Source organism: Dendropsophus ebraccatus, chromosome 3 (genome assembly GCF_027789765.1).
Source record: "Dendropsophus ebraccatus isolate aDenEbr1 chromosome 3, aDenEbr1.pat, whole genome shotgun sequence".
NCBI classification, from domain to species: Eukaryota; Metazoa; Chordata; class Amphibia; order Anura; family Hylidae; genus Dendropsophus; species Dendropsophus ebraccatus.
In genome coordinates, this window is record NC_091456.1 from 58,216,285 (window position 1) to 58,240,776 (window position 24,492).

Genomic DNA, 24,492 nt, shown 5'->3' on the forward strand with positions numbered 1-24,492 from the left:
AGGGCTCCATAGCAACTGCACTGTTAGCAAACATGGGATAATGAAATGTTATTAAATGGGTGTGATCAAATAAAGAGGCACCTCTTCCTTTCATATGTCGCTGCCGTAATATAATATGAAGATTTAAAAAATTCTTACTTACACACAGGAAAATGTATAAAAATAAGACCATAGGAGTGTTAAAATTTCTAAAAATGACTTTCCAACAAAAATCAGGATATTTTTCTTTCTGTTGTCAATAAACAGACATCAATAAAGACTAGTAAAAAGAAGTGTAACATTTGTCTGGAGATTTTCTTTAAATGAGAAACCGTCTCTCGGCCAGTGGAGGATAAGAGCCAGACCTTCTCCCACATGTTTATAAACCTGATTTATTGGACTGTTGTAAACGTAAATAAACTGAGGAGATGGATGCTGGTTAATCAAATGTACATAGATACAATGTGACATTTTCAGTGGGTTTTGATTCTGGATATTTCTCGGAAAGCCTTATGGGCCTTGATATTTTACAATTGACATAACTGTCAGGAAGAGTGCAATTCACCATGGCAACTTTTACTGGTGTCGTGAATTGGTCACATTCTGAAGTCTTTAGAAAAAAAAATGCATTATTGTACAGTATCTAGTATACACAGGCATTTTATATATATATATATATATATATATATATATATATATATATACATTTTTTTTAGCTTATTGATAAATGAGATTACAGGTATGTATACTATACCTTGCTCTGGTATACTTTAATTTCTTCATAAGAATGAGTCTGCCAAGCTAACTGATGAAGCTCGTCCACTGTGTACTGACATGTCTCCAAATGGGACTTTATGATATTTTGTGCAACTCGATCTATGAAAAGAATACAAGACAAGCAATCACTATACAAAAATAAGGCTATTTAATACATTACATTTGTACATTCTACATTTTGCTTCCTTGCTTCCAAGGGTATACCCTTACCCATTGCTGGTTCTGAATATAATACTAGAATTATTATTTCTTATTATGTGTTAGGAAATTGTTTATAATATAATATTGCCCTGTTGGAAAGCCGCCTGTACTTCCAAAACAACTGGGAGTGACAGCCCACTCAGCCAATCACTGGCCACAACGCTGTCCCGTCTGTCAGTGATTTGCCGAGCCGTTTGTCACCCACTAGATGAGTTGGTCTGGTAAGTGGGATACAGGAGACACCTAAGCAGGACACAGGGGCACAGAGGGGTAAGAATAGGATTTTATGTTTTCCAACAGGCCAGCATTGTATCTTACCACCAGATAACCCCTTTAACGTGTACAGAAGCTGCAAACACTTAAAGGTTTAGAACACCCCCTCCCCCCCAAATAGCACCATATCTGTCCCCATCTGTGTGTGGTACTACAGATCTATTCACTTCACTTGAACTGAGCTGCAATGCCACACACAAACTGAGGAAAAATGTGGTGCTGTTTTTGGAAGTAAGTGGCCATATTTTTTTTTCCCCTTTAACCCCTTTAAGACTGCAGATTAGCTTAACGTTTCATTTAAGAGGCACAATAAAAAAAATTGGTTGGGAAGTTGTACCTATTTGATGGCATTTTGTAACTAAGGTGGTGAAATTGATTGAATACAATATAATTTGCCTATTTTCATAGGATGGCATATTACGTATGAATATGTTAAATTATTTTATTTTCTACTGCATTTTTCTTTTTCTGACATGGGTGTGCAACCATTTTTACAAAACTAACCCAAAGCATTGAAAATAAACTTTGAATATCAAATGTCTGTTATTCAAAATAGCCTCAACAATTATTATTATTTTTTTTTGTTCTCACTTAAACCTTTCTTACTTAGCTAGTCATACACAGATTATATACATTAGTTAGGCAAAATACAACATGATCCCCTTTTTGGCAGACATTAGACAGTTCTTGGCCATACTGAACAATTTTACCAGTTTATTTCTCCTATGTATAAAGGAAACATTATTCTGTTTGCATGCTATCTCCGACACAATACCACTTCAAGCGACATTTCTGTGATTGGAAAGCAGTTCCATTTAAAGGGTTAAACAACTTATAAACTACAGTATTCACAGGATAGGGATAGGTTTTAGATGGCGAGGTGGGGGGTTCAACCACTGAGACCACCCATAAGATTCACAACAGGGACCCAGTGGCAAGTTGTGCATGTGCGCCATCACCATTCTATTCATTGTTTATGGAGCTACCCGAGATTGACAAGCACAGGCATGTGTACTCAAGTTTCTGCTTGCAGTTAGCAGGTAAGACAGGAGTGAATAACGAAAGGGGGAAAATGCCCACTTTTACCCTTTTATATTCATGTGTAAAAGGACCCTAATCATACAACTGAGCCCCAGTGACACCTTGTGCCATCTTGTGTAACGTGCCAAGTAAAAAAGTCATAGTTAAAGTGCTGCCAACACTCTTTTATAGATGATTGGTTGTCATCAGACCTTTAATACTACTTCCCGTATGTGGATTGTCTCTAAAGATGGCCATACACCTTCAATACCTGACGGTCAAACAATTCTCCGGGCATCAGTTATCTCTGCCCACCACCCCTCCTCTCTATATACAGGAACGTTCGGCACAGCCAAAGAGCCCCATAAACCTTTTACTGTACCAGCGGGGAAATACAAAAGGAGTAGAAAGCTACAAATTACAGATTTGGAATCAGCATCCTTAATTCTACTTACAGATGACTTTAGTTTAGGGTTGAGGAGGATGAATTGGAGGTGACAGAGTCCCTTTAAGGCTTGTCAATCACAGGTAATTCCCTGACTGCAGCACAAATGATTGTATGGACAGTGTTGCACTGGCATGATAGTGGCACAATAGTGGCATCTCAACCTGCTTAATTCCACAAAGCAGACAGGATATACAAAGGGTTAAGTGCATTCTCGGCTAAAGCCATAAGAAACTGTGGTCCATACAAGCTGGAAATTGCCAGCTGGTTTCTGGAGATGTTGGAGAGGGACATGCAGCAGGGCAGGACAGAAAGAGGGAGAACCAGGTACGATAGGATGTGCTGGGCTGAATTTGGGTAGGGAGCAGGCAAAAGGAGAAACCGGGGCACAAGAGCTGAGAGAGGGGCACTAGTGCTGGTGCTAGTCAGTAGTAGGCAATATATGAGCTTCCACTAATATTTGGCACTCTGAATAGTTGTCAGGCTTCCAGCGATCAGAAAATGCATTGGATTGTAAATCACCAAACATGAAAAGGCTGCTTTAGCATCAAAGAAGAAATTTTCTGGCTCGGGAGACCCCTCAGCCCCTTGTTTCTCTCACGCTGCTGCCTCTCCCATGTGTGCCCCAGTACTGCGGTGGCAGAAAGGTTTGTCTCAGCTCTGTGTTACTAACTGTCCCTGCCTACCCCTCTATAATGTTATGGTCAACTTCTAAAAGGACTGTTGCCTGGTCATTATTGGTCTCTGTACTGGTTTCTACACGGTGGAGTGAGGGCTTGAGATTTACTGGTTACTTGTTAGGACATTGGTGAAATGGCATCTTTCTGGTCATTATTTATTAGGTAAAGGGGGTAGGTGTTTGGCTGGACACTTGTTGGAGTATAGCACTGGAACTATGCTGGTCACTTGTTACTGGGGTATTTAAGTTATTATACTGAATGTCGGGGCTATGCTGGTCACTAGTTACTGTGGTATTTAAGTTAGTATATTGAATGTCTGGGCTATGCTGGTCACTAGTTACTGTGGTATTTAAATTAGTATACTGAATGTCGGGGCTATGCTGGTCACTAGTTACTGTGGTATTTAAGTTAGTATATTGAATGTCGGGGCTATGCTGGTCACTAGTTACTGTGGTATTTGAGTTAGTATACTGAATGTCGGGGCTATGCTGGTCACTAGTTACTGTGGTATTTGAGTTAGTATACTGAATGTCGGGGCTATGCTGGTCACTAGTTACTGTGGTATTTAAGTTAGTATATTGAATGTCGGGGCTATGCTGGTCACTAGTTACTGTGGTATTTGAGTTAGTATACTGAATGTCGGGGCTATGCTGTTCACTAGTTACTGTGGTATTTGCGTTAGTATACTGAATGTCAGGGCTATGCTGGTCACTAGTTACTGTGGTATTTGAGTTAGTATACTGAATGTCGGGGCTATGCTGGTCACTAGTTACTGTGGTATTTGAGTTAGTATACTGAATGTCGGGGCTATGCTGTTCACTAGTTACTGTGGTATTTGAGTTAGTATACTGAATGTCAGGGCTATGCTGGTCACTAGTTAACTGGGTTAGATGTACTATATGTAATGCTGGTAGGGTGATGGTAATATCTCTTTACCTATGTGGCAACTTTGTTTTCCTACCAATGTATATACATTGTATCAGAGGACAACATCACATAGATATATAAGTAATATTAAGTAACTATACTTATATTAAATAACTAAGGGGGTATGCATGAAATTGCTGCCTGCTCTACCACTATTAATATTTAACTTGCTTATGGTGTGATGACAATGACCTACTTACTTAATGATACTTATGTAATTGTTGTTAACATTTCTGGCTGTTTACTACCTTGTAGGTACTTGGCTGGAGCATCTCTGACAAGGGGACACTGACCTAGCTTACCCTGATTAATTATATACCCGATTACTATATGACACATATATCTTTATACATCTATTTATCTGGCATTGAGCTAATTGAGACTGTATGAATTTGTCTTCTGTTTGCACAATGTATCTAACAAACCTCTTCTGAAGGCTGTTGAGATGAAGGCCAACTCAGGTTACCCACATATTACAATGTGGTGCATATCGGTACTTCACAAACATCTTGATTTAAAAAAAAAATGGCAAAAACATTTCATGTCACTAGATAAAGAATAGGAGTAGACATGTGCCAATCGCTCAACTAAACAAAGCAAAGCGCTACTTTTGATCAGCAATCCGCTTGTCAAGCCTGCCGGCTTTCAGCGCTGCCTCGCACCCTGCCGCTTCACTCCGGGTGCCGGGGAAAAGTTGGATCCATTCCTGGGAAACTGGGAGAACTTTTCCAGGCATCCTGGGAGGAGTGCCTGAGAGCGGAGCAGCGCTGAAAGCCGGCAGGCTTGACGAGTGGATTGCTAATCAAATGAAGCACTTCTCTAAATAGAAGGTCTGTAATAAAGGGGGTATTCCGGTATAAGAAAATTGTATTTAAAAGAAACTATCACGCCCAAGACATTTAATTTACAAATATATATTGTTATCGTTAATAGTACTGGTTTCAGTGTTCCTCACCCTTGACAGGAAATAGAAAACAGGACTACAAACTGTGTATTGTCCAAAGCTCCCTGACTCCTCCCTCTCATCACAGACAACGCATCATCCTCTGATGTCACAGGAGGCTGGATCTTGTCTTGGAGCTCTACTCCCCTCTGAATGATGTTACAACTCTGACCAGCCCCTCCAGCCTACATCACTAGCCCCCATCATGTACACAGATACATCCTTATTGCGACACAACTACAAATACATCTTTATTAGGGTGTGTTCATCCAGGTTTTTAGTTGAAATTATTGAAGCTCAAGCAGTAAATGGGGGAAAGACAGAGAAAAAAACAAAACAAAAAAACCCTTAAGGGTGCGTTTACATGTACAGGATTCACAGAAGATCTACAGAAGATTTGATGGCGTAGATCCAAACAAATCTGCACCATCACATCTTCTTGGTCCCTGTATGTGTGAACGCACCGTTAGGCTACGTTCACACAACGTCAAAAATAGAGAAAAGGTGGCCGATTTTCATATAAAAAAAACGTCCATCATTGCCATGATTTAAGTGACTGCAATGGCAATGCATTGAAGTCAATGGGAAAACGGATGTCCAAAGCACACAATGTATTGAATAACGGATGTATTTACCGCGAACGTCAAAATAATGAACACGATCATTATTTGTGGACGCCCTTTGAAAACAGCGAACGTTTTTATTAGTTTTTCACACTGTATTTTTTTTCCACTGTTCTTTCACCGTTTTTACTATTAAATTCAATTGACTTTTCAATTAAAACACACAAAGACCAATTAGTAACCCGAAACTAGAATAATGTGCCAACAGCCTTCATTGCACTAAGGGAAGGCCAGGCAGCTAAATGACGTCCGTTATTCTGGATTCAAAATGATGGACGTCATTTTAAACAGAGCTGAAAAAAAGATGTTGTGTGAACATAGCCTTTTGTGAGAACACACGGCCCTTTTGTTGCATTTTTGATTTTTTTCCGAATTTTTCTGCTATTTTCCTGCGGATTGCACAGTTGTGGTAAAATGCAGCATTTTTTTTTTTGCTCCAATTCCATCAAATTTGCAGCAACAATTGCGCTATTTTAAAACAATTTGTGGCAAAATAGTAGGAAAACAGCGGCAAAACCTCATCAAAACACTAGGTGTGAACACAGCCTTGGGACAGTGAAGAATAAAAACACCATGCTGCCTTAGGCCACGTTCACACAACATAGTTTCATTGCTTAAATTACACACTGTATACACTCCAGCCAGGCTTCCATGCGGTCGCACAAAAAACTGACATGTCAATTTTGTGTGACCGCTATTTGTTGAATAGCATGGAATTGACTGTGCAATGTACTCTGGCCCTGGCTGCACTTTACATTGTCTGCTATGGTTAATTGGAATGCGGGCACACCAGAATGTCCAATTTTTAAAAAAGTGATGTTCATCTGGCGGTACTGCAGTACCAGTCAGGGTGAACTTCATGGACAGCGGCCATTCAGTGACATGGCCTTGTCACAGAACGGCCGCTGTTATACAGCATCTGAACGTGGTCTTAGGCAGTTTCTTTGCAGTACTGCATCAAAACTCTGTGTGTGAACACAGCTAATGGTGTGTTTAGACAGAGAGATTTATATGACAGATTTTTGAAGCCAAAGCAAGGAATGGATTTGCGAAGAGGAGAAATCTCAATCTTTCCTTATGACCTGTTCCCTGTTTTTAGTCTGCTTTCGGCTTTGGTTTCAGAAATCTGTCAGATAAATCTCTCTGTCTAGTGCTGCAACCTCACGGATTGTGCTGTGAAATTACATGGCATCGAACTGGAAAAAGTGTGGGGGAGGGAAGTAGGCAGGGTGGGAGGTCTTTGATAAAGAACTGAGGGAAAGCAACACCTTCTGGCACTTAAAGTACTGTGCAACTGCTCAACCAGGAAGTACAATAGAGAATTAAGGGCCCTATTACACCAACAGATTTCTGACCAATTTATATGACCGATTTTTGAAGCCAAAGCCGGAAATGGATTTAAAAATAGGAGAAGTCTCAGTCTTTCCTTTATGACCTGATGTCTGTTTATAGTCAGTTCCTGGCTTGGGCTTTAAAAATCTGTCAGATAAATTGGTCAGATATATGTTGATGTAATAGGGCCCTAAAACCTTCAAAACAAAAAGAATTTGGGTAGGTTCAGAGCTGAGCCAGACAAGTAAATCATGCTATATGCTTCTGCAGCATGTTTATTTATTTATTTTTTACCTGATGTCAGAGTACCCCTTTAACCAGCAACAATGAAGGTCACATTTTATTTTCTTACAGGTCTCCTCTACTTCTGTATAACAAATTTAACTATGCTTGTTCCTGTTCTGATAGATGAAATGGATTGAGATATTTTTCACATCTTTAGATGACATTGTATGTAACAATATGTATAACAAAGCATGAACTTATATGTCAAAATACTAAAAACAATAAACAGGAGCGTCATCGTTTTATACAATGCTTAGGAATAAAATTCAAGGATAGAAATAATGATTAAGGTTCTACCACAAAATAACTATAAAAAAAGTAGTAATAGTATTAGTATATAAATACTAAGTGTGGGAAGTAAAACAAAGGACCAATCATTCATGAAAAAAAGGAATTGTCCTTCAGTTTTTTTTTGCCTTTGTTGCCTTTGCCTGTTCCATTCTTTTGCAAAGCCAAACCATGTACAGTTTATTTGTATGAATTAATGAAAGTTTTATATATGAGAGTAGGTAGCATTTAATGCTTTATCATATTCCTATTTGGGCATAGAAGCGGAGCAATGCTACATATAAATGAACACTTAAAGGTAATCTGTCAGCAACATTCAACCCCTTCCCCCCCTCCCATCCATCCAGTTAACCACCCCCCAAGATCACTTGCATATATGTATTTTGTTCAATAGACAAATGTGTACCCAAATCACTAAATAAAACAATATCTCCATCCCAATATGTGAGTGTGAATGGATTTTAATCCTTGTGTCCATTTACACAGACAGATTTATCTGACAGATTTTTGGAGCCAAAACCATGAACAGACTATATACAGGGATCAGGTCATAAATAAAAGACTAAGATTTCTCCTCTTTTCTAATCCATTCCTGGCTTTGGCTTAAAAAAAAATTGTCAGACAAATCTGTCTGTGTAAACGCACCATAAGATCTCTTGGTAAATAGTCTGTTATTCTATAGCCCCTATTACAGGGGGCGACTGAGAGGAGCAAATGAGCGCTGTCAGCGATTGTTTGCTCCTTGTGTTCCGCTCGCTGCCGTCGCTATTACACGCTGGGCAGCCCATAGCAGATAACAGCGGTCTTCTGCTGCCGCTCCTATTCCACGGAGCGACGGCAGCAGATCGTTGCTATATTAACCGTTTGTCTTTCAACATGTTGAGAGACAAACGACTGCAACGATCATCTGACACCGTTTATGTCAGCTGATCATTGCCTTTCATTACACAAGACAATTATCGGCCTTAACGGCCGCTAGTCATTTTGTCTAATAGGACCTTAAGTCTAAGGACACAATATATTGTTGTTTCAAGATTGAGCCTTTCTTACAGTAATACCTACTATAATATAAGCAAATACATAGAACAAGCCAAATATAAAAGTAGTATGTGCCCATCCATACTGTACATGTCTTATTGGTATAAACTCTCTAAAACAGTGTACCACTCTCTAAAGTACAGCCTGGATAATAAGGAGCCACTGGAGCTAGGCACTCACTAGCCTTAAAAGCATTTTACATAACATCAATGAACCTATTAACAGGATCTGTTACTCACTGCAAATGTGATACTCTTCAGGGGAGAACTCAGTGCCGTTTTACTCATTGTCTGCCCATATTACCACGTTCTGCAGTTTTAGTACATAATGACTATAATCAAGAAATACACAGGGCACAGGACAACGTATACAATAAATAGATTTGGATGCCAAAGTTCACTAGGATCTTTCCGTTTGGCTGAACGCTTGTTCTGGCACATTTTCTGCAGCGGAGCCAACCTGTTTTGTTCCTAACAATGCATAGACATTCAACAAGTTATCCGCTATCTCATGTTTATTGATTAGGATGAAAGAGCAGCGATCTGAGCATACACTGATTTGCAGCAGAAGGCCTGTTACATGAGGCTTCATTTATACCGCCTGGATCTCATGGAAATGTTTGAGAAAGGTAGGGGATCAGCATCAAATTCTGTCCTGCTGGCAGACACTCTGTCTACCCCCTCAGACTCCATTCATGAGTATACTGTACAAGAACACTGATATATGTGACCAGAGGATTAGATGAGCATCGCTTTAAAACATGACTGCTGTTTCTCAGCCAATAGCACTGAATACAAAAGATCCACAGTATTTAAAAGCATGTAATTCAAAAACTCCATATTATGATGATCGTTTCCCCTACAATGCTTGTTTTATGTGTCATTTAAAGAGATGCTGTAGCCAGCAACCCCTTCCCCCCCATCCGCTGGTACCTTACGTTTGATGACAGTAAGTCAGTCAGTAAAAAAGTCCTTTTGCGGGTTGCGTCTTTCAAAATGCACCCAGTGTCCTGGTTAGGGTAAACAATTAGCCATTATTCTGCAGCAGCCGAGTCAATAAGATGTGGCCTTGGGCAAAAAAGCTCTAGCCCACGCCTCATTGACTTGGCTGCTGCAGATTAAAAAAATATATATTTTTACCCTAACCAAGGCACTGGTGGCATTTTATAAGACACAACCAGTAAGGATTTACTGTCATGAAATGGACGGTACCAGCAGTTTGGGTGGGGTGGGGGTGGATACAGAATCACTTTAAGTGCATTATGACATTTCATATGTAAATTACAATAGACTATACAACATTAAATTTAGAAATTCAGGGGGATGGGCTTTCCACACAATGCACTTTACAGTAAAACTGACATGTTATCTTTGTTCTATAGGTCAGTCTGAATACAACCATACCCATGTTTACATAGTTATTTTTTCTTTTTAATACTTTTCCATTAAAATGTCCCTATTGGGATTTCTATAATGATTTTCTTTTCCCCCCTACAGGGCTGTTTTGGGGTTCATGTTTGCACCATGATCTATAGTATTCATTGGTACTCTATTGGTGTATATGGGAAGTTTTGATCTCTTTTAATAAAGACAGACTTTTTAATGATGATAATCATTTAAAAATGTCTGTCTTTATTAGAAAAAAAACAGATTTTTGAGGGGGGAACATAGCCTGTGGCATTGAGCATTTTGCAGGGTTTTGTTTTGGTTTTGCTCAAAAATGCTGCGGCCAAATGTTACTTACAAAACACTTTGGTTTATGTTTGTGGAGCATTTTGGGTGAGTGTCACAGTTTTTTTTTTAAATGCAGAATGCTCTGGGTATGGCATTTTTTGATACATATTTCTACTGTATATTAGTTGAGATGCATAATATTTTTACTAACAGCAAAAAAAAAATGTTCGTAAAGAAGCTTTCAAAAAGGTATTTTTTTCATGATCGAGAATTGGTCTTTCTTCTGGAAGTCATTGGGGGTCTCAGCTGATTTTCATCATTATTATCTTATGATGTTTCTCAATGACTTATTTGAAGGCAACTGAAAGTATACAAGTCGTGCATAGATAGACTGGAAACGTTTAAATGCAGCTTTGCATTCTGTGAATAAGGTAAAAACTTTATGATAAATGTTTTTTCTTCTATCATAGATCTTCAGGAGCACAGCTGTGTTATGAAAATCAACTTACCTATTTCACTCATGCTTATTCCAGGTGTGATCTGTCCATTGTTGAAAGAGCTATACATAAATAAGTTTGGTACGGACGTAAGGTCATAAATAGGTTCTTGCTTTATTTGTTTCATTCCAGTTATGTCTATGCCTGACTGGTCCGGGGAGGGTTGTGCAGAATCCACACTGTAGTAAGCCTCAGATTTGGGCAGATCAATGACATGTCCATTGGAGTAAGTAGCTCCTGTCTCATTGTTGAGATTGCTTAGACCATTGCTGATGTTGCTGCTATATACCCTGGCTAAGGCCTCTGCCTCTCCACTTTGCTGTTGTCTCTGTTCTTGTAATCGTTGCTGGTGTTTCTGGACTTCAGCATACAGACTATCTCGCTGTTTTTTTGACATTCGCCCAAATTTTACAGCTGAGAAAAAAGTAAAAATAGTAAATGTTAATATATGAAATTAAAATTTCTTTAATGTGGTTTATCATCACATTGGGAAATTATTTATTGTTGCTCCTGTGCCACTCCTTCCCCAACCTTTATCTTTCAGTAAGTTATATATAGGCTATGTTCACACTGCATTGTTTTCCAGTAAAGAATGGGCGCTGATTGCAATGGAATCAGTGTCCGTTCTTTACTGCAGGGACGGCATGGCATTGAAGTCAATGCAATGCCACCCGCTGTGTTCACACATGGTTATTTTAATGCTGGTTCTTTAGGTGAACAGCGTCTGGGAATAATAGGAATGTACATTATTTTAAGGCCTGCTGTAAAGAACGGGCGTTAGAATACCGATGTGTGCATACAGTGGGCGGCATTGCATTGACTTCAATACAATGCCACCCCTGCAGTAAAGAACAGACACTTATTCCATTGCGATCAGCGCCCTTTCTTTACTGAAATATGATGCTTTGTGAACATAGCCAAACACAGTAATCTCTTGACAATGTCCACCCCCTTTTTTTGCCCCTTTTTTTAAAATGTTGCATATCATTAATATTGGTAAAAAGTTACTTTACTTATAAATCTAACTTTACATATAGGAAATTAGATAAGAAATTGCTATTTTTGTACAATATAGCTGGGGTAACAAGATGCATTTGTTTGGGCTACTGTATTAACAAGAAGAATTATCTGAACAATCTTAAATGCCCATTTTCCTTACATTAAATACCCCACTGTTTTCATGTTTGTACAAATTGTTCAGAGACAGTGATGTCTGTGGTGAAGAGACTAATTGTTCTGCTAATTCTTTGGCCTGAACAGGGATGTTTCACCACAACAAAGACCAGAAGAGAGTGCAGGGCTTTAAAGAGCTTGTTAAACTCCTTCATTGTTTAGCTGCCAAATTCTAACTGGTATCTGATGTAATCAATAGAGCAGACATGACAATGGTAACAGTGCTTTATCGAATGCTCCTTAGGGTCTGCCTGGAACAATCGATCAACTGCTTTCAGCAAAAACACATTTACATAGGGTTACATTTTTTTTTTTATATAGTTTTTTAAATGCTTAAATGTAATGCATCGGCTGTACACAGTACTATAATTACTAGGTAAGTGTTCACTGAGCTTTCCTTGTTGCAAATATATTTTAAATTTGCCTTGTACAATAAGGGTATGTTCACACAAGGAGGATAGGCTGCAAATTTTCTACAGGACGGTACAGTAGACACAAAGTGGATGAGAACTTAAAGGAGAACTTCAGGGATCCCATAAAAAAACTAAATATAGCATATAGGTGCACTCACCGACCCCACCAATTGTTTAACACCTTTCCCTCTTGTCTATGTTGCTCCTAACCCCAGATTCAAACTTTTACAAAAGATCCCAGTTCTATATCATGGCACCGCCCAGGACACTACCTCTCCCAGCATGCATTGCACCTCAGAAGCAACTGCTGGGTACATGCCCTGTCTTGTAGGATCTGCCCACTACTGGCTCGATCTGCTATTGCTTTGGGGGGTGATGGGGGTAGCAATCAAAAGTTTGGATTGGGGCCCAGCCATTTCTAGTTACGCCCCTGCTGTGAATCTAACCTTTTATACCTTTGGGTAAAGGGAAAAAATACACTGTGAACCAGTGGTGAAACTACCACTGTAGCAGCCACTTTTGCCGCACCTCTTTTATCAGGACAACCATTGTATATGTGACAATTCAATCACTGGCTATTCCATATGCCACTTACAGTATACGGTTTGCTTTATAAGCAAGAGTCTGTGGCATAAAATATGACTGTGAATGCAGCAGAGAATTTTTCATAGCCACTGCATAAATAATGGTAAAAAGGGCCCCATATTGCCTGTGGGCCATGTCACTTTCAGTAATCCCTTGATGGGAAGTTAAAATGTAATTCTCCACAGTAAATGTTCCCTTTCCATAAATTCCTCTAAAGTCCAACAGATGTATTACATAACAGCAGTCATCATCAGGGCAATAAAGCCGGTGCCCCTTAGATTGCTCTTGGCATGAAATGTCTTTTTTTGTAGAATTTCCTTCTAAAAAACAGATATTATATATATATATATATATATATATATATATATATATATATATATATATATATATATATATATATTTATATACCTTTTATATTTTCCCATTAACATGATTTGCACTATTTTGGGGAAAACATAACTTATAGTTTATTTCATAGAGGAATTAATTTAAGGAATATATAATGTATTGCTTACCCTTATAAATTCCTTGTGTTGGAAATATGTTATGTTTTATACTTGTCTACAATTGAAACAAAGTTATTTTTCCATTGCATGGATATAGAGGCCCAGCTTTTTTCCATTAATGTAGCTGTATATGAGGAAGCTGCCTTTGCAGCCTAACTTGAAACCTTTGACAGTAGGTTCCACGGCAGCATCTAAGGAGTTAAGCAACCATGTTTGATATTATCTCTGATCCTGACCGCAGCGGCGCTATGTAACTAGCTCCTGCCCGTACTGTACATGTGTGTCTCCATGCTGGAATGATTTGCTTGACTTAAGACTTTCAAATTCACAGCTACTTTACTGCACAGAAAGGCTGTTTGACCTTCCCAGACATCATAATTTTGATTCTGTACTTCATACAAGAAATATTGCTCTTTTCCGTGCTCCTATTGCATCTCCACTGCATTAGATGAGAGGTTCAAAAGCATACAATTTTAAAAAGAAAGTTGACTTACCATCTCTAGACATTCCCAGGGCAAGACACTTTTGCAGTCTACAGTGTTGGCAGCGATTTCTATTTGTTCTGTCAATTAAACAGTTCCTCTGCCTTGGGCAGGAGTAAGAGGCATTGTTTTGTTGACTCCTTCTGAAGAATCCCTGAAACAGGAAGATATAACCAAGTAAGAGCTTGTTATTCATGGTAATTAGAAGCCCCGTAATGAAAGATTGCCCCAGCAATAAAGAAAGCGGAATATTGAGGCTATTGATTTGTATATAATGTGCTGTCTTGCTGGATAACATTTCTGGTTTACACGACTCATAATAGGATGTCATATAGCCTCAAACTAAGCTCTGTGTAATGCAGACAGATAAAATGAAGTACTTACTAAAACTTATCAAGGGATTAAACTTCACCAAAGATGCATATAAAAAAACTGGCTGCCATATTTTTTATAGCCGCTGACACTGTTAGTGACCTTTCCGCTTCGGGAGATAGACAGGAGCATAGTTTTCCTGTTGTACCAAAGGCAAATACTTTATGAAAGTATGCAGAACGTACAGCGCTGTACATTTAGGCTAAGTTCACACAATGTATTTATTCAATTAATAATGGCTGTTGATGCAGATTGCAACGTTATTAAATGACTAAATACATTGCATTGACTACTATGGAATCCCAGCCGGAGTGAATACACACTATATACACTCCGGCCTGGATTCCTTGCGGCCACACCGAAAACTGACAGTGCAGACAATGTAAAGTGCGGCTCAGGCCGCACTTTACATTGTCTGCTATGGGTAATTGGAATGTGGGCAAACCCGAATGCGCCCACATCCCAATTAAAAAGAAATTAAGTTCATCCAGCCGGTACTGATCTTCACCGACACCAGCCGTTCTGTGACAAGGCCGTGTCACAAAACGGCCGGTGTAATACATAGTTTGAACCCGGACTTAGGATGATACTGTTAATTTCCTAAGACTTGAGCTGGACATACATTACCTATAGCTGTCGACAGAACGCTTATTCAGCCGATTTCTACAGATGTGTCCTGTGTTAACACTCTAAACAAACATATTGTGACATATATGGTGTGTGACTACCAGTATTTTACTGGTGATACTGTCTTGAAGTATTCATTGAGTTGTCTATGTGTGTCATCCAGTGATTGTTGTATAAATGAATTGTCCTGGCTGAATGTTGTGATATTGTGTTGAATTAGTTTCATGAGTAACACCATTCTTTAACTAATGTACAAGAAAGCTGTGGACACATGTCTATCTCTCCTGATTCCCACATGTATATGCATAGTCATCCAAACATACATGTATTGTAAATGGGAAGAGAGAAGATAGATGCTGCCAGACACGTCAAGGCTTTATCTTATCTTAACAAAAAGATACAGGATGCTGAAATCCAAAATTTCCAATTCTTTTTTAGGGTACAAACACACATACCAGATATGCAGCGGAGTCTGTCAGTTTCCATGAAAATCCATACTTGCAGCGGGGTTAACATCCCACTGTGAGTATGAAAGTGACAGCCCTGTTAAACCCCCACCGGCTGGAGCATACTGTACCTGCTCCACGCTCCGGCTTGCTTCGGGGGTTCCCAGCTGGACATCTCGATCAGCCAATTCACTGATTGGCTGAGCTGAATGTCCAGACACCGGGAGCCGTCGAAGCACGCCGAAGCGTGGAGCAGGTAATGTATGCTCCGGCCAGCGGGGATTAAGGGGGCTGTCTCTTACATACAGTGCGATGTCAATCCCACTACGAGTATGGATTTCCATGGAAACTGACAGACAAGGTAACCGCAGCAGATTTCGCTGCAAATTTGCATCGAGAAATCCGCTGCGGATACGGTATGTGTATTTGTACCCTTACCCTGTCTGATGGTAGGCCCCCATACACATTAGTTGGTTGTCTGAACCTGTCAAAACTGGTTGCTTCAATCAACATGAATCTAATGTGTATGGCCAGCTTTAGTTAGGGCTAAAATACATGAAAAAGTATGTGAGAGGAGACTGTAAGGCAGTGCATAGAGGATGTATGGCTTTTTAGTGTGGAGTAGAGATTAGAACATTTTGAAAATGAAGAAAGAATTACAGGAACCTGGCAGTAACTTACATAATCCTTGCTACATAAATGCATGTAAATGCACTACATGTCACAGCTCTGCTCCCATATGTAACATAACATAAACAGCCAACTGATGTATGAAGAAAACACTGGTCAATCTTCATGTTATGGTGAATCCAGACTGTGATGATGAGAATAAAGTTTGTGCTCACAAATGGAAAAATTTACCATGTAAAGTTTATCATTAATAAAGTTTTCTTATATTCATAGCACCAACATATTCTGCAGCTCTAAAGGGAGCTTTCATTTACATCTGTCATATTTATCATTTGCTGTGTTATATCTGTATGTTATGGTTGTGGTTACTATAGCTAAACTCACTGCAGCTAGTGATAAAATATACATACCATAATGAATTTAATCGGGATGTGTTACATTCACAGGTGTATTTTTAATCAAGTTTTGCAAATTCCTTAGTAAGATATTCAGTGAATGTATATTGCACCTTTAACAAATGCATCAACAATTTGACATGCATAAAAATCACATGAAGGATAGCAAAATTCTACAAACTGCAGTTTTCATGTACAACACATTAGAAGTAAATATGAGCGAGCACCAATATTCAAGTGCTCAACTTGAGTAACAAGCCCTATTGAAAACAATAGGAGTCTTGAGTATTTAAAGTGATTTTGTCACCCCCTTTCTGTATAAGGAGTTCTCAGCACCATTCTTAAGCTTATATTGTGGACATTTCATATGTTGCCATATAAAGGATTTCTTTGTGATCTTTCCCCTCAAAAATGCATGTTATTGTTGGTGGACAGTGCATTAGGGGCAGGGCTTAATGGACAAGGAACCCCTATATCTCCACCCACATCGGTGCCATAGGCCCCGCCCCCTCCATAATGCCATCTGTGTCTAGACCCCGCCCCCTCTCCAGCATCATCAGAATGGGCTGGCGTAGAGGCATAGCCCCCTCCCTCTCTGTGAAAGCTGAATTAGAGGACAGGGCCTAGGCCTCTAAGTCAGTCCATTCTAATGGCTGCAGAGGGGGTGGGGTCTAAACAGTGATGACATCACAGAAGGGGCGAGGCATACAATGCAACGTGGGTGGAGATATAGGGTTCTACGACCATTAAACCAAGCCCCTACTGCAGTGTCCACCAACAATAACATTTTTCAGGGGAGAGACCACAAAGAAATCCTTCATATTCCTTCACTGCTATTAAAAATCTTGTCTTCAAGTACTTGTACCAAGTCACTGGGTGTGCATTATACCAAGTCACTGGGTGCTGGCTGGACATTATACCAAGTCAGTGGGTGCGCATAATACCAAGTCACTGGGTGCTGGCGTGGCATTATACCAAGTCACTGGGTGTGCATTATACTAAGTCACTGAGTGATGGCTGGGCATTATACCACGTCACTGGGTGTTGTGAAAAAAATTCCTTTTATCAGTCAGTGGGTGCTGTGAAAACATTTGCTATTATCAATTACTGGACACTGTGAATTCAGTGTTTATTCAAACCAATGTGTGGGTGCGGTACTTGGAGTTAACCCAATGTTCCAGCTTAGTGGAGTTCCTGCTAATTCGGATTACTGGATAGTCTCTTTATGTAAATCTTTACTGTACTATCTTGAAAAACCCAAGCGACAAAAATATTACAAAACACATTCAAATCCCCATCAAACCCCTTCCAACCCCTGTACTATAAAGTATTCAACCCTTTTCTTTCCCACTGGACCACGCCCCCCATTAGGTTACATTTGTGGTCTGTCCCATCTATTGAGGCCCCACTAGTGGCACTGTCCCCCATATTCATAATTTATTTGGCTGCCTCATAATTTATTTAGCTCCCTCAACAATTCACGTGTGAATGCACACTTAATCAAGCAAGGTAACCTGCCTTTCATAAAAAAAAATTGCTGCTGGTAATAGCTTTAGAAGTTTGTGCATTGTGCAGTGTGCAATATCTAAATATCCTGGATATTGTAAAAACTCCAAGAACATTTATCAGCCAGTCACCATGTGTTCATAAAAAAGGAACCTGAATGCTACTATTCCTTAATAATGTTTTTTTTTTTTTTTTTGTCAGTTAAGAAATTATATGTTTATTTGTGTACTTAATCATTTTTATACTTTAAAATGTAATTAAAGAAATACAGGCCAATCAACTTTTTTTTGGAGTAGTGCTGTCTGCTGGTGATAGCTTCAGACAGCGACTGTTGTCTCTGCAGTGGCAATGTTTTCCCCCTGGTCCAGGAGGAGGAGACAGAGGTAGATGTGATGGACCTACTGCTTCCAACCAAGGTTGTAAAATCCTGACTTGCAGACATAGGGCTGCATAATGGTTGCTGCAGCCGTTGTTGTTCCATTGTGCTGCCACATAGAAGTTATACCTGGGTTTGAACCCAGACCCAACCCACTTTATGATCACACATGGTGAATATAGTATCATGGTCTTTGCCGCCCCCTAGTCAGAAAAACTGCCACACCTTTCATCACAGTGCCCGTGTCTTTGTAGCAGGGGCACTGCTTGACTGCTGTTAAGTGCAGCTTCTGTTTTGGGGTACCCGTCGAGCGCCTGGGCATTCCTAAACACTACTCCCCCAATAGCTATTGGTGGTTCTTACTGAACACTATTCTGCCAACTAGCTGATGGTGTACCCTTTTACCTCTGGAACCATAAGTTGTTCTTGGGACCTGATGCTGCCTTGGTGAAGCAAACACATCTTTGTCCCTGATGAAGATGATAACGCATGTGCTCCCAGATTGCAAATGGGGTTTGCACATCATCATTGTAGTCAGGGATAAAGGTGTCCTCTTCAAGGCTGTCTTTCTCTAGTGGCATACATTTCATTTATATTGCTTTGTAAGAATCCTCTGCCTGGCCCTCTTGACTGCTTGCGGGCCTAGCAACCCCTGGAATTTCAACGCTGCCTTTCAAATACTGATTGTCCTCCCATTCCTACAGTGTTTCAGAGTTCGGGAGGATTTTCCTCAGCTATGTGTCCTGTCGTGTCTTGGCCACAAGTCAACCTTTGGTGGACCATCAGCCAGAAAGATGTGGACAAACCTAGCACAGTGAGGACCCTAACATGATTGCTGGCTCTGGGATTGACTACTGACTGCTGTGGAGCTGGACCTTTAAGTGATCCATTCCACAATAACAACCTGGCTAGTACTCAGCTGGCCGCTGGGTCACTGGAGCTGCAACCTTCGTCCAAGCCTGTTAGGATAGCCACTACCAAGAACCCATGTTACACTACTTTCACCTCCTTGACTGCTACCTCTCTTGCTGCCACTGGCCAAACCCTGAAAAAGGCCAGACCTCGACATCCTTGCAGTGGACAACTTATTGCAACACAAGGGGAGGTTAAAGGATACTTGATGGGTGATCGGACTTTGTTAAATGGTTTATTATCAAGTAAGAAGGTATGTTATGCAAATTAAAATACATTTAATTAAATAAAAATAATTGAAATTGACATAAAATTAACACTTAAATTGATGCCACTTGAATTCACTGAGGAGACAAAGGTTGCCACACAAGGAGAGGTGAAAGAGGACTTGAAGAGGGATTGAAACATTTGAAATGTTTTATTACAAAGATTTCCGAGTTTATGCCTCTGATAAAACAATGTCCACTGCTGTCCTGGTAGAAAATGTATATTACGCAGATAATCCACCAAGGTGTACTGCTGTCCATGGTGGAAACTGAATGATTGACAGGTTGATTGACATGTTTTTTTTTTTTAAATTGTCATTTTCCAATTTATGACATTGTAACAACACCTGTTGATAAAAATCGCTAGTCTGTTATAGTCCCACTATTGTAGCTACTGTACTATAGTTTGGCTGTTTTTAATGAGACTTCATGCGATTCACCAAAATTTGTGAACCTCGTGAAATGGATTTTTTATTGCTTCACTCATCTCTAGTTATATGCAATGTTGCATTTTTACACAGTAGTATCTATGGGTTTTCTTTATTTATATATATATATATATATATATAATCAGGTCAATAATGTTTCCAGCTACACAATGATTAATATTAGTAGCTGTAACATGGTCTTACTGGAACTACGCTAAAAGGTACTTGACTTTTGAGAGAATAAGAGACTTTTTCGATGTACTTCTAAACAAACTTTACAACTCCAACTTTTTCTGCTTTAAGGTCTGTTCTATCTACTGTATCTAGGTGTATACTCAGAATGGTAGCCTCATTAACCATGACCTAGTACAGTAAAAAAAAAACCAAAAAAACAAACAAACCTTGTGGCTCACCCAATAAACCAGCAGAAAACTGTGATATATCACAGCAGCTTCCCAGTAAGTGTATCCAACCTAAGTCTCTTAGGTGAAGGAGAACATTCATATGCCATTATGCCATTACTGTGTATTCTATGTCCACATGGTGATATGTTGAATCCTCCCATTTATAACAGTTGGAACGGTTTTACATTTCCTCTAGCTTTTTCTTGTTTGTTTCAAAAGCCATTTTACAGATTGCTTCTTAATACGCCATCAGTTTAAGTGGTACTACTTGTTTTCCCTCTCTTCCAATTACATGGCTTTGCTTGTTAGCTTTAATACTTTATGTTGCCGTCATTAAAAGGAGTTTACTTCTGAAAAGTGTGTCATTGACTTTTATTGTGGTGCTAGCTTGGCTCTGCTGGAGCAGCCTACAGCACATAGCGTTGTGAAGGGTAAATAAGGCTAGGTTTTGTACTTCACTATTATTACATGATTTAGGCAATTAGGTAGTGATGCAAAAAGAGCAAACCGAGAAAACACAGAGGAAGAAACTGTTAAAAGAGTTCTCAATCAGCCTATACCAAGTGAACACAAAACTGTCCTAGATTCTGAGAAAAGTGACGAAAGACTAATAAACCAGTCATTGTATATTGCAAATAATGCAGAAAAAATATGTTAACAGGGACAAAGTACACAAGTAATAATTATGAAGTTAAAGAAGACATAACATGTCTACTGACAAGTCTGTTCGTAGACACTTATGTTCGCTATGAAATAACAAGTCTGGTGCATCTTTCCTTAGAACTCCACATTATGGCATTCCTCCTTAAAATACATTAATAAATTTACAACTGGATGTTAATAATTTCTATTTGCCATTAAATTTTGACTGCCATCACAGAGCCACAGATTCCTTTAACCTGTTCCTGCAAATGGATGTAATTGTATGTCCATTTTTGCAGGGTGTTACTGCAAATGGATGTTCAGTTACATCAATGGATGAAACAGGCACAGAAGCTGTGCCCGTGCCATTCGCAGCAGGTCCCAGCTGTCAATCGTAGCCAAGCACCTACATAGGCTACGTTTCCACAACGTTTTTTTTTTAGCTACGTTTAAAATGACGTTTGTCATTTTGAGTCTAAAATAACAGACGTTATTAAGCAGCCTTGTCTCTCCTTAGTGCAATGACAGGTGTTTGTACATTATTCTAGTTTGGGGTTACTAATTGGCCATTGAATTTAATAGTAAAAAACAGAGAAAGAATGGTAACAAAAGAAAAACTGTGTGTGAACAACTAATAAAAAACGTCCGCTGTTTGCAAAAGACGTCCGAAAATAATGATCATCCGTTATCCGAAACATCCGTTATTCAATACACTGTGTGCATTGGACGTCCGTCTTCCCATTGACTTCAATGCATTGCAGTCGCGGCAAAAACTTTTTTTTTTTTTTAAATAGCGAAATCATCCGCCTTTTCTCTATTTTTGATGTTGTGTGAACATAGTCATAGTCTAATCTGCTCTGCCTGTCAGTAAATCGCTGACAGGCATAATTCACTGCAGTGTAGGTTGGCGCTGTGGTGCACTATGTAAGTGATCCAAAGATTGCATAGTCAAGATCCCTAGTAGGACAGTAAAAAAAAAATTGTATAAGTAGAGAATGTATCCCAATAAAAATAATCAATATAGGGATAAAAGTACACATATTTGGTAAATTATCACATGATTTAACCCCCACAGTGACAGCAGAGAGTTTTAAAGTGAGAAAAATGCTAATTTTGCCATTTTACTTTTAATTAAATGTGGGTGTTTTTTTCACAAAAAATTTGTTTATTGGCTAAAACAAGCTTATGTTCTGAAACAAAAATGGGCTCTACTCCTAAAGGTAATTTTGGGTTAAAATATAACCTTTAATTACTAAATTATAAAATATGGCAAACAATAATTTTCAAGAGGGGAAAAAAACGAAATCAGAGTCATGTGTGCCAACAATGTACAGAAACCCTATAACGTGCACAATATTTGCATGAGTGGTATATGTATCTTAAGTAACAAACAGCACATAGCATAATGTAAATAATAATTGTCAAATGACAATGATTCACAATTGTAACAATTATTATAGACTATGAGGCACCCCTATAGCCTGTGATAAAAAAATCTCAGGCCCCTAATTATTTAATTTCCCAGTTACCAAAGTCACACAAACATATAGATTCTATTTTTATATTATTTTTATATAGTAATAGCAAAGTTCCTGACATGTTTCTCCCTTTCAGAAAACAGGGTCAGCAGGGGACTCACTTGGGTAGAAATAGATAATAAAATAACCAAACTCTGATTTACAGATACTATTGCAGTGTCCCAGAACATGCAGACTACTACTCCTATTATGGCCATTTCTATTGCTGTGTCAATGCCTGTTCTGGTAAGTGTTTGCACTGCAACTGCTGCTGTTTTTCCCCTAGTATTCTCTGGTAATGTGCATTCTCATGTATGTTCTTATGTATTCCTGTGTATTATTACATTGTACAGTGGTATACAAGGCTGTTGATCACGTGACAGTGCCAGTGCCCTGTAACCATGGTTCCTCCAATGGCCGACTAGCTCTGGCCAGGAACAACCATGTGACCTCCCACTTCCTCCTAACAAGTTAGTCTTCCCCCTGCTTCCAAGCAAGGAGGATGTGTGTCGTCCCTCTCCTGCCTCAGAGGAGTTGGGCTTCTTCTCTGCAGCTCCCACTTCACCACTAGAAGTGTGGATCAGGTGCTCTGCTATATTCAAGTCTTCGGCTGTATCTGCCTGCTCAAGTGTCCGGAGTCTTCTCTCTCATCTGGGTGTCATTCCGTTATCTCTCCTCATCGCTACAAGGATTCACAGCAAGTATTACTCTCAAGCTAATCCACCCAGCAACGCTATTTCTCTCATACTCCTACTCCCATCATCCGGCACGTATTCTCACAGCCTATGCAGCACCACTCCTGCTTTATTTGTCAAAGCCTGCTATATACCCGGTTGCATCCGGAGAGACTGTTGCTACTAGTTACCTCATCTATAATAAAACCGCTGTTACTGAACCCTGGCATTGGTGTCCACTAACTGGTGCCCTGACTAAGTGCAGCGAAGAATCGCATGCCCATCATCACCCGCAGATCCCACAGACCGGCCCTACAGCTCTGCTGCCCTCAGGCCTATACCGTGACAAGTATAACCCCTGCAGCTGCCCCGGTCATTGCCCGCTCATAACACCAGCACTGCGGAAGTGGTCCCCAGGGGCCAGGGCATCGCATTTTTGGCGTCACGAACAGGATACAGACTGTGTTGTGCCAACTGTCAGTGTCCCCAGAACTGTACTGCTACCCCCCCCCCCAGAGACTTTGCCGATTACTATGGGGGTGATTGAAGTGTTTCGGGCCGTAAACAGTACACAAGATGCCCGCCGTCTTCTTCAATTTCTGGCTGCGCCATACCCCGGTGAGGAGGGGGTTAACAGCCATGCTGCCAAAGCGCGGGAATCGCCCGGCGCCATAGACTTTCCATTGACTGCTCCTGATTGGCTGCCTGGGCCGGATGACGTCACTGTTGCTGGGCAGATTCTGGAACCTGATCCTCCAGCCTGGCGCTCCTCCCCTTCCTGCTACAAGTTCCGGACAGAGCGTAGCAAGATGGCGGCCCCCGAGAAACGTTTGCCTGCAGCCGCAGCACCAGTGATGCCGGAGCTGCCGGAGAGCAATCCTGCCTGCCTGCTAGCACCGCTCCCATCCTACAGCGACTCCAGCTGGGCCGCTGCCCCGTCGGACGACGGAAGTCTTCGCCGGGCCTTCATCCCGGCCTCTGCTGATCAGAATGAGGGGCCCATACCTGAGACCAGCATTTCTCCGGGACCCGGTCACTCCAGCACCGCTGACCTCGCTTCTTGTACCGGAGGGTCCTCATCACCGGACAGCGAACAGATTGTAAGTGGACCGACTCTGTTGTCTTCAGTCCCTGGCCCTAAAGGGGAGAACTCTGCT

At 40.1% G+C, this 24,492-nt stretch overlaps 1 protein-coding gene across 3 annotated transcripts in view; it reads right to left on the bottom strand.

The window, feature by feature from the left end:
- The window catches only part of RORB (RAR related orphan receptor B), a 178,491-nt gene that overhangs the window by 16,052 nt on the left and 137,947 nt on the right, over positions 1-24,492 (bottom strand). For all 3 annotated transcript variants that reach the window (XM_069964256.1, XM_069964257.1, XM_069964258.1), the window contains 3 exons: positions 14,153-14,294; positions 10,994-11,395; positions 734-855 (listed from right to left, as the gene is read on the bottom strand). In XM_069964256.1, coding sequence (XP_069820357.1) covers positions 734-855; positions 10,994-11,395; positions 14,153-14,294 — 666 coding nt within the window. The remainder of the gene's footprint in view (positions 1-733; positions 856-10,993; positions 11,396-14,152; positions 14,295-24,492) is intronic.